Here is an 11,157-nt window from a genome sequence, read left to right as displayed (position 1 = left end):
GGATTTCAGCCTCTCCCCCAATGCCCCGCCTCCTCGCCCAAGCCTTAACACCTCCCAGGCCCCGCCCCCTCCCGTGGCCCCGCCTCCCGAAGCTCCTAGTTCGGTGCGCCCGCCAGCCCGTCGTCTCCTTCCCCCGTGGTCAGGCACTCCCGAGTCCTGGTGGGGGCTGGAAAGGGGCGGTGGCTCGTTGTCTCCCGTGGGGGGAAGGGGTAGCTCAGAAGCAGAAACTGGGAGGAGGAAGACAATTCCCTGCTCCACCCCCCCCCCCCCCACCCCCTCAAATGCAGTTGGAGTTAAATCTACACGCATTGATTAGGCGCCGCCTTTGTGCCAGGCACTGGGACGTGGGCACCCTCCACTCCCGGCCCTTCCCTCTGTGCTGTCCCATGCCCTCCCTGCTCTTAGCAGCCTGCCCTTCCCCACCCCTTCGTTTCCTCAACTGCAAACTGGACACGAGGGAGGGGACGCGCTCAGGACTGTGCTGTGGGGACCCCTGGGCCACTCTCTCTCCCAAGAAAACTGACCCAGCAAGCAGCTCAGCCCCTTTCTCCCAGGCCAGGGAGGAGAGGGACAGGTAGAGGAGGTAGAGGCCATGTCCCGACCTCCTCCCTCCTGGATTTTTGGTTCTCTTGGCCCCTGCAGCAGGAGCCTTGGAAGCAGGTTGGACACCTGGCTTGGGTGCGTGGGAGCCCTCTTCCTGAGGAATGGGGTCTTCCAGAGGGTGTCTAGACATCCCTCAAGGCTGAGAGAACCCCTCCAGCCCCCCCCCACGGCTGGCCCATCCAACTTCTCAGGGCCTGGGTCACCCAGAGATGTGCTAGAATTACTCCTGGGCTTCCCTGAGGGCTGGGGGTCTCTAGGAGGCAGGCCGGGCCCCTGGGACCAGTCTGCCCAAAGTCAGGCACTTGGAGCTGGAGAGAAGGAAAGGCTGTGCAGGGCAGGGTGAGGGATGGGATGGCCAGCATAAGACACCAACCCCCCCTTCAATGAGGAAGAAGAGCTGGGGCCCCTCTCCCATGAGCGCTTTTGGGGAGGGGGCCTAAGACTCTGGGGTTTCTTGTCTTCCCATGGAAGAAAGCCTTTGTGGTCCCCCTCCCCTAACCAGCTGCTCCCCTCCCCCAGCTACACACACCTCCCTCAACCAGCCCCAAACCCCCTTTTTTATTTATTGCACAGAGCTAAGTTATTCTCCACCACAGCTGCCAGCCCCCCTCACTGGAGCCCAGTCTGGGTGGGAAAGTGGACGAGCTGGACGTTATATTTTGTATCTGCAAATAAATCACATTTTATCAATATGTAACAGAGGACCCTGAAAAATGCCCCCCCAGGGGTTCCAGAATTTATTTATTTTCTGACTTACAGTAAGCGCTGCTCGCCTCCTGTATTTTGTAGACTTTCTGAATAAAGCAAGTTCTTTTTCACTGAGATGAGAGTGTGGCCTGGACTGTGTCCCGAGAGGGAACTAGAGATGGGTGGGGATGCACAGGGACGGACAGGGAAGACGGCTTCTCAAGTCCCTAGTTGCATTGGCGTGTTCCAGACTCAGAGAATCAGCTGGTGAACCTGCCTCCTTCCTTATCGTTATATTAGAGATTGCCCTCTGATCTGGGATCTTCCACATAATCATAGAATTTTAAAACTGGAAGGGACCTCAGGCCATCTTGTCCAACCCATACCAAAAAGGAATTCCCCTACAGTCCTGTCTGAGGACCTCCCAGGAAGAGATTCTGGGGAGGATGGAATCTCAGGCCAGTTAAGCCAAATCCCTCCTCTTTCTCCACAAAGTGAAAGCTCTCACTTGAGCCCATGTTGTATAAGGACAAATGGAAAGAACCCGGGATGTTTGAGAAAAGACCTGGGATGGATACGTGTGACATGTGTCTCCAGTAATAGAAGGGCAAGGCTCAAAGAAGCCAACTTGGGCTACACCGCAGGAAAAGCATTTTAACAACTTAGATCCGGCCACAGATAAATGGACCTGAGGCAGAAGATGTGGGTCTGAATCTCTCATTGCTGTGTGACCCTGGACAAGGCATTTCACCAGAGCCCCTTCACATCTCTAAAAATGTCAGCATGGGCACCACCACATGAGAAAACCCTTGTGAGCCCTAAAATTTATCCTAGAAATGGGGGCTCTGATTCTCATCTATGTTAAAGGGAGGCTGTGGGGCTCAGTGGAAAGGGCACTGAATTTGGAGTCAGTGGGCCTGGGTTCAAATATCTGCTCTGCTATTTACGGTGTTGGCCTTTGGGCAAGGCCTCCGTTTCTTCTCCTGTAAAAGGAGCTAGTCGGATAAGATGGTTCTTCTAGGCTTGAAATCCTACACAAAGGGCCCTCACTGTGGGCAGGTTCAGATGGTTGGACAAGGAACTACAGACTTGAAGATATCCCGGACGGAACGTTTTGGGGACGTGATGTCTGGCCCGTAGTGGAGCATCAAAACTCCAGCTCCTGACTTGAAGCCCTGCCTTGGAAGGCCTCTCCGGCACCCTGTTCCTCCCCACCTTCCCTGGGGGTGTCTGCCCCAGGATGAGGGCAGGGCCTTTCTGCTGTATTCAGCACAGTGCCCGGCCCATAGGAAGCCCTGGAGAAATGGCCCCTGACTTGATCTTCACCAAGTCCTTCCCCGTAGGCCAGCCTCAGTTTCCTGTCTAAATGAGGGGGATGGATTAGATGGCCTTCTAGCTCTGATATCTTCTGATTTAAGTCCTGGATACTGACTGATTCCCCCACCCCCATTACCCTATCTGAACAGGGTAATGAGAGCTGTTGGGAGAAAGGAGCTTTGGAATTAGAAGCCCTGGGTTCCAATCCTGATCCTGAATGGTCTCTAAGTCACTGCCTACTCTATCTAATGGGGGGGCTGGACAAGCTGAGCGCCAGCTCTTCCGCTGCAATCTTATATCACTGCCACCTCCCCCCAGCTCCAGGACGGCTGAGCACAGGCCCTACTAACAGTGAGAGACCCCACCCAATGACCCCTCGGTCCCAAAGTGCTGAGCTCAGCCCTCCCCCAGGCTGGGCCAGCTGCTGGCACTGGGCTCTAGGCAGGAAGCTCCAAGGGGGATGACAAAGCAGCTATGTTTACAGAGAGGTCAAAGGCTGGTGGGGAATTTCCCCCACCCCCGTACATTCCAGGGGGCTCACGTCAGTGAGCAGGGCCAGGCCCTCCAAAGGCACGCAGCTTTCTGGCACCCTGGCCTCCTGCACACCTGGCTGGGCCTGTGGGTGCAGTGCCAACCTCAGGGCAGCTCTGGCCTCAGGCCTGCGGGGGGCACAGAAAAGGGGGAGGATCCCCCAGGACGATGCTTGTCCCCTGGGGTGCTCCGGCCTCTCCCATGTACTCTGTGGGGGGGGGGTTCAATCCCCAACCCCAAGGCTGCCAGGGGGAGTGGGCCCTGGGAGGTGGCAGGAAGGGTCCATGTCACCCAGGCATCGAGTGATGGAGCTGGAAGGGGGAGTGTCGCACCCCTTGGTGTGGCCAAAGGAGTACTGGGCTAAGCCTAGGTGCTAATCCTGCTTGGACGCTGTGACCAAGAACCACCTCTCTGAGGACCAGATGAAGGAGGTCTGTTCCAGCTTCAATCCCAGCCCAGGATGGAGCCCCCCTGGCTGCTGAGGGTGCCCCATCTCAGGTCTTTGGGGGACTTAGCAGCATGGGACAGAGAGAGACAGGCCCGGCTACTGTTTTTCAGCCACACCCAGAGGTCTGCCTGGCAGCCCCTGCCTCTGGGACTGCCTGAGTCACACCTTGAGCACCCCCTCCCCCACAAATAGAGAAAGAGGAGAGGGGACAAATCACCACAGGCCAACATGATTTCAGTACAATCTATATTATCTCATATATATATATATATATAGATAGATATATATATAATCTCGCAGCTTATCTGCTTGCTCCTGTCCCGGCGCCTTTAAAATATCACAGAGACCAAAATAGAGGGCTGTTTCTGGGGGAGCCGCGGCACTCCGACCTGATGTACAAAACTAGCTGACTCTGACTTCTCACAGATCATACAAGGAAGGCTTCAAGTCTTCTTTATATACAAAGAGCTATGCTACCTGAAAATAATAATCATACAAAAAGGGTGTGGGAGGTTAAGTCACACATAAAAAGAGCAGGAGGGAGGAGACCCCCCAACCTGCTGCCCCAGCAGGGCTCTGGCAAAGGCCTTCATGGGCAGGGGCAGCAACCGCTACTTTGGCCTGAAAGGCTAGAGGAGGGAGAGGGCACGGTGTCCTGTGGCTGGGGAGAGCTGGGCCTGGCCTTCTTGATGCGAGCAGTGCCTAAAGCCCACACTGATGTGGGGGGGCGGGGAAGCCCAGCTCCACTGGGGGATAGTGAAGGGAGCTCATTTCTCTATCACCGCCAGGATCACAAGGCTGGGATCTCCCACCCCGTGCCATGCCATCCTCTCCTGCCTTTCGCTCAATGGACAAGGAAGACATCAGTCAATAAGCCTTTGTCCCCTTGTCTGACCACAGGAGAGGCCCTTAAATCAGGAGCCTTCCCTCCTGAAGGTGGGGAGGAAGGTGCATCTAACTGGGGGCTCCCGACAGCCCTCTCCCCACAAGGCCAGGGGATGGCCAGAGGTGGATGTTTCATGCATTTCAGAACTGATTTACTAATTACAAGAGAAGATCTGCTCATTCAGCCTTTACTGCCCATTCCTGCCTCCTCATCTAGGAAGAGGCCTCAAGGCAGGCCTGGGGGAGGTGAGGGTGGCAGGAGAGGTGACGATGGGGGGCATTCTGACACCTGCTGAGGGCCCCCCCCCAGGCCTCAGAGCCAGGTGAGCCTGGTGGCAAAGGTAGCAGCTGGCTCTCAGCAAGGGCCTGGGACAAGGTGAATGATGCCTGAAAGGGAGGGCAGGGGAAAGGACTGCCGTGAAACTAAGGCACACAAGAGAAGGCTTGGGGGGGGGCTCCAAGAGCCCTGCCAGGCGAGAAGATGGGAGGGGGGTGGGCTTCCCTCCCCTCCCCCTTCTACCCTCATGTTTTCTTTGCTCCCCTCTCTCCACGCATTTGGGGGGCTGGCTTTCAGGGTCCTAGAGAAACCAGTCTGAGATGCCCGATAACCAGCCCTGAGGCCTACACACTGGATTAGCACCCCTGCCCTGAGGCATTATTCTCCCAGAGGAAATCAGGGGTCTTTGGAGGCGACTGGGGCTGTGTGGCCCTGGTTTCCATGAGAAGCTGGCAGCAGGGAGTAGCCCAACAGTACCCTGGGAGGGGTGCCGTGGGCCGGAGGCAGCGATTCTGCCTGGCATGTCAATGCTGTGAGGAATGGACCTACTTCTTGGGGGGAGGCGGGAGTGTCCAGGTTCCATCCAATTTCTCTGTCTAGAGCAAGGCTGAGATACCAGGAACAAAGGAATGAGGAGGGAGGGAAGTATTGCACAATTAGGTGGGGAGTGGGGGCTGCACCTGGTCCTATCCCTGGGCTTGGGGGCCTGGCTTGGCACCAGCTCTAAAGGAGACAGAGTGTGGGGGTTGGGGGAGAAGGTGGGAGTGGTTTGCGGCAACCACCCCCCAATTCTTCCAGCTCAGACACACATCACGGGGGCCACTGTGCCCTATGCCCTCCCAAGGCGTGGGTGGGTCGGGCCCTCCCATGCCATGCACTCCTTCTGCTCTCTCCCAGGTAGCCAGGGCACCACCCGGCTCGTCGGGCCTGTTCCGGTCTGGGCGGCCCCCTCCTACCATGGAGAAGTGATATGACTTGAGTGTTTCTGGTTTAATAAATTAAAGGAAGATTCCAAGGCTATGCTAGACAATTTCAACGTCCCCCTCGCCTCGGGGAGGGCGGGGGGCTCCTCAGGTGGCCCAGTCCTCATCCCACCGGCCTAGAATTCATCGTCGGAGCTCAGCAGAAGGGTCTTTTCATTGTCGCGGCCGCCTCCGCCACCAAGGCTGTGGGAGCGGGCCAGCACGTGGGCACCGTTCCTCCAGGAGGGGCCGTGCTCCAGCGTCGACTGCTGCGTGTACTGCTGGTAGGCCGGGGAGAAGTTATGGATGGCGTCCTGCACGATGTCGTGGGGGTTCATGGTCTCCTTGAGGCTGCTGGAGATGCTCTTCATGGGCGCGCAGCGGCCTGCAGGGAGGAGGCGGGAGAGGACTGTGAGGTGGCGCCCGGGCAGCCCGCCCCCTCCCCGCCCCCACCAAAGTGGTCCTCAGTCTACCCCCAAGAAAAGACCCCTGGATGCCGGCGCGAAGTCAGGCTCTGAATGACACTGCCAGGCTTGGCCAGCGCTTTGTGATGGATATATCTGGTGCTGAAGAAAGGGGAGGAAACGGAAAGGAAGCCGAGGGCCACACTCTGGCTGGGAGGGAGGCGGCGTCTGCTCAGCCAGGCCCTCGAAGCAGGCAGGGCACAGCCCTTTGGCAAGGGGAGAGGACTTGAGCCGATGACAAACCGCCAGAGCTGCCTGTCTCCTGCTCCCAGAGGCAGGGGGCCGCCTACTGGGGTGTCTTTGAGTCCAAAGAGCCTGAGGGGAAGGAAGCAACTGGAAGTGGGGAGAAAGGGAAAGGAAATGGCCATCTCCAGTGAGGGAGGAGCGAGGGGACCACGGCAGGGACCGCAGACACCTGGATGGGGAAGGGCAGCGTGAGGAGCCTGGGGGTGTGTCTGTGCTCTCAGCTGAGGAGCCGGGCCTGCAGGTGCGCCCCACCTCATCGCCCCAGCAGCACGGGCTGGCAGACAAAATGGCCTCGAGCTACGATCCTCTGACTTGGTGAGGGTGCCAGGAGAGACAAGGGACGGCCTCCCAAGCATTCCTCATCATCCTGTAGTGACCTGGCCTGGGCCAGGCACCGGGGGAGCCAGCTGCTGCCGCAGGACCCTACTGATCCTTCCCCTCCCGGCTCAGTCTGGGCTGAAAGTGCAGGGGAGCAAGGAGAGAACGGAGGCATGCTGGAGGGATGGAGGCCGTGATGGCCAGAGTACCTACCGTAAGGGCCATACGCCGGCACTGCGCAGCATCAGAAACCAGTCAGGGGAGAGGGGAAAGGCAGAGACAGAGGGAGAGGGAACCAGAGACAGAAAGACGGGAGATGACTGAATGAACAAAATACGCCCAACAACCAAAGAGCCCCTGGACCATGGCAGACCCTGGCATCTTCGGGGCTCGGGGACCCACTGGCTTTGGAGGGTCAGGCCCGTCCATTCATAGCCAAGGCCCCGGGAGGCGGCTCAACACTGGGATTCACTCCACTCTGCCTCCCCTGGGGCTGGCCTGCAGCTCCTTGGAGGACGGGGGAAGAAGGCCCCCTGCCCCAATCCTGGCTCCCTTCAAACTGAGCCGCCCTTCTCTCTCTAGCCTGGGGTCCGGCTTGGGAGGCCTAGGCTCCTCTTCTGTGGACGCTTCCTGAGGGCAGGAGCTGTTTCTGGTACACAATAAGGGCTTAATAAATGCTGACTGACTGCTATTGGCTACCACCGCCTGACAGAGCTGCTTCACTGATGACAACCAGGAAACCCTGCGGGACAGCAGGGGCCCACTCAAGAGGGTCAGACCGAACAGCTCTGGGCCTGGGGGTGGCCACAAGGAGCACTCCTAGCCCAGGTCGGGAAGAAGCCCCGGGCATGGCCACCGCAGGCCAGAGCTCTCCATCATGGGAGAGGGCGCTCAGGAAACTTTCAGGGTTTCCAGCCTGGGCCACCTCCCTGCTGACCCAGTCAGGGTTCAGGGCCTGGGGGAAGGGAGAGGCTCGCCTCCTCCAGCTCTCACTCTCACTGGCCTCATGGGACGTGGTGAAAGCAGCTTCCCCTCTGACCCACATCCAGTGGCTGCCTTCTGGGGCCCCACCCTCAGGGCAAGGCTACAGAACAGGGGGCTGCTGGCCTTATCCTGCAGTGCCCAGCACGGGACCTTATTCCCGCAATAACTGATAAATCTCCCTCCAATCAATGCCGTTTCCCAGGCAGCCTGCCCTGGGGCTTCTAGATGTGTGGCTGGCAATCTCCCTAAGAGCGGGCATGCTGGCAAGCACTGGCAACTTCCTTCTGAGGGCACAGCAGGAAGCAGGCTGGGGATGCCCAGGGGCAGGGCTGCAGGGCCCCCCTCAGGGTGTGGCCAGCCTGATCACAACCTCCTGCTGAGAACATGTTTGTGTGGGAGGGGGTGGGGGGCAGCAGGGGAAGGTGAAGCATGCTGAAGGGACCTTCCAGCCTGGGAGGCCCAGGGACTGGGGACGGGGCAGTGGAGAACACTGTCCTCCAGCACCCAGAAACCTATGCTCCAGCACTAAGGCCTGGGCAGGAAAGGGTGCCACATGTCCAACCCCAATTCTGACCAGCCCCTCTGGTTCCTGGGTCAGAGGACTGGCTTCTCTGTAGGTGCTCTGCCCCACAGCGGGGCTCACAGCCAGTGCCGGTCTCTGCCTCCCCAGGGCTCAGAACACGGGAAGCCCTGACTAAACGCTGGTGACAGGGAGCACGTCACAGAGGCTTTCTCCAGCATGTCGCAGGGGAGCTCAGAGACCAGTGAGAAAAGGGAGCAGTGTTGGAGAGAACGTGGAGGGCACCGGGAGGCCTTTTCCATCTGCAGCGTTCTCCTCCAACATGGAGGGGCCTCCTCTCTCTCGGGGTCTCTGTTTGGACTGAGTCCTGGCTGGAGCCAAATCCCGGCCAGCTCAGCTCCCTGCCCCGCAGCAGACCGGGAACGTCGCATTTGTTTGTCAGAGCTGACTTGGGACAAGAGGCAGTGGAAGGGGAAGGAGCCCTTGGACTCCTCACCCGATAGCCTCAGTTTCCCTAACTGTAAACCAGGGAGCTTCTTCTCCAAGGCCCCGGGAAGGCTGAATGGGGTCATCAGCAGAAAGGTTGGTCCCCCCCGACTCCAGGTGGGGGCCTCCTCCGCCACACCCCTCCATTCCCTTACCTTGGGCATTGAGCCTTTTGTCAGCATAGACCTGGTAGGTGAAGGCGTGGCGCAGCGCCAGGGAGGCAAAGAACATCTCCACACAGATGATGAAGTCCTGGTAGCCGGCAGCCACGGTGCCCTCCCCCACCGACACCTCGGCGGAGTGGATCTTGGGGATGGCCCCGCACTTCTCCAGGATGGCCAGAAGCATACCTGCCGGTGAGGAAACCAAGAGGGTGATGATCAAAGGCTCCAGGAAATGGGGAGAGGGGAGGCAGGGCCAGGCAACGGCTGCATGTGAAGAAAAGCCAGGGGTCTGAAGGGCCTAGGAGCTCAGCAGTGTGAGAGGGAAGCCTCAATGTCAGTGGGACCTCAGGACCTGCACTGAGAAGCCCCACCCTCAAGCCAAACGGGTATCAGTCCCCAGGACAGGTGGGGGGGCTCAGGGAGGAGGGGCAAGTTTAAGGAGAGACCAATTCAGGATGGGAGAGAGCATGCCCAAAGGAGGGCCCCCGGGCTGGGGAAGGAACTGGGGATGTGGCTGCTGCCTTTAAGTATCTCAAGGGTTATCAGGTGGAAGAGTGGGTCTTCAAGAGGCCCACACAACCAGGGGACGTGATGGAAGGTGCCCTGCTCGTGTTCTAAGCGGCTGGCAGTGAAGAGAGCACTGAGCCGCACGGCCCCTGAGGGGAGGGACGATGGGGGCCGAGACGCCCCTATTCCCCGCCTTCTGGGGAGCAGCCCACAAAGGACCTCCATGTGGGCAGAGGAATGCACGTCCACCCAATGAGCCCGGCAGCACACGCATCCTTGGAAGCGTGTCCGTGGAGGCCCAGGACAGCCACCGTCACTGCCAGAGGTCAGAGGAGCCAGGGAGCTTAGTCAACAGCGGAAGAGAGTATCTGATTTCTCCTCACAAGGGAAAACCGGGGTCAGTCTAACCGGGAAAGCCAACAAACACTCAAGAGCCAGTGTCCCCAACACGCTCACTTCTCCCCAGTCGGCTTCCTTGCACCGAGCCGTCAACACGACAAAACCTGTCCCCAGACTCCCGGCCACGCCAGTCAGCTGAGCACCTCACGGCGGGATGGCCAGCTCCCTGAGAAGCACTACCACAGGGCCGGCCAATCTGGGCCTGCGTCACTCACTCAACGAGGTCAACGAAGCTGCCCGGGAGAGCACAGGACACCCCCGAGGCCATCAGGACGACGAGGCTGGGGAAGGCACGGAGGGCCCTGCTTGCTCGGCCCAGGCCAGGCCTGGTCCTGCCCGGTGGTCAGGGAGGAGCCTCACCTTGCCAGAAGGAGAGAAAGATGACAGACTTGACCATGAAGAATTTGAGGACGGGGCTGTAGGGGCTGAGCAGCTCGCGGGTGGCAAAGTAGAAAAGGAAGAGGGCATAGAGGGCCAGGCTGACCGAGATGTTGTAGATGATTGTCACGTAGAGGTAGCCGCTGGTGACGCTACAAGAGGAAAGAGACGTTGAGCGCTCATGGCCTGGCTGGCACCGGGAACACTGCCAGGTGCGAGGGCACCATGCCCTGTGTGACCCAGGCACAATCCTTCAGATGGAGGGAATCCTGCCATGTAACCTGGCAAAGGGTGGTATGTGGTAGGCAAGAGGGATGCCCCTGTCATGTTCTCCTCAGACTAAAATAAAAATCAGTCTGTACTTCCTAAACAGCTGTTGGGAAGAGGAGGAATCCCTGAGCTGTGCCCTAGGGTCAAGGATGCCAGCCAGCGTCCCACAGCGTGCCAGGTGGAGTCAAGGAGGGACTTCCACAAGGAATGACCACCAGCTCCCACCAGAGCAGCCCAGGACGTCTCCTCTCCCTCACCATTCCCAGCACACGCCTGCCAGGCTCTTGGCTTTGCCCTGCGCCCTTGTCCCTTTGCTTGGGTTAGCAGGGTCTATCATCTATGGAAATCAGAGGGCAGGGCCAACTGGAGCAGGGTCATGGGCTTCTTCCATGAGAGGGAGAAGGTCCCTTGACTCAGTTTCCCGGCTGTGACATCTCCAAACCATACTGTATGAATTCAAAAGCATCCCTCCTCCCACGAAAGGCACAGGTCACTCCTAACCCCCCCCCAGGATCCTGCTCTCATCCGAGGAAGCTCACCTCCCCCTCCTCTGCCCACTCCCTCGGTCCTCAATCCAGCCCCAATATGGGGCATATGCTGCCCCCAAACATGTGCTTACTCAAAGTCACCGTCGCGGTACTTCCCGAAGGCTTGGAGGATCACCGTGCTAATGGCCATGAGGGGCTTCACCACACAGAACTGCAGGGTGGC

General features: G+C 58.9%; 1 protein-coding gene across 1 annotated transcript in view; it reads right to left on the bottom strand.

Annotated features, from left to right (window-relative positions):
* Nucleotides 1-3,818: 3,818 nt before the first annotated feature.
* Nucleotides 3,819-11,157, bottom strand: part of TMEM184B (transmembrane protein 184B) — a 50,556-nt gene continuing 43,217 nt past the window's right edge. The window contains exons 6-9 of the mRNA XM_027871322.1: nucleotides 11,066-11,157; nucleotides 10,159-10,328; nucleotides 8,884-9,078; nucleotides 3,819-6,095 (exon numbers count right to left, since the gene is read on the bottom strand). Coding sequence (XP_027727123.1) covers nucleotides 5,848-6,095; nucleotides 8,884-9,078; nucleotides 10,159-10,328; nucleotides 11,066-11,157 — 705 coding nt within the window. The 3' untranslated portion in view covers nucleotides 3,819-5,847. The remainder of the gene's footprint in view (nucleotides 6,096-8,883; nucleotides 9,079-10,158; nucleotides 10,329-11,065) is intronic.

Source organism: Vombatus ursinus, unplaced genomic scaffold (genome assembly GCF_900497805.2).
Source record: "Vombatus ursinus unplaced genomic scaffold, bare-nosed wombat genome assembly UNPS02003292.1, whole genome shotgun sequence".
Taxonomy (NCBI): Eukaryota; Metazoa; Chordata; class Mammalia; order Diprotodontia; family Vombatidae; genus Vombatus; species Vombatus ursinus.
The sequence above is the reverse complement of the archived record's forward strand: the minus strand, read 5'-3'. Positions and strand labels throughout refer to the sequence as shown.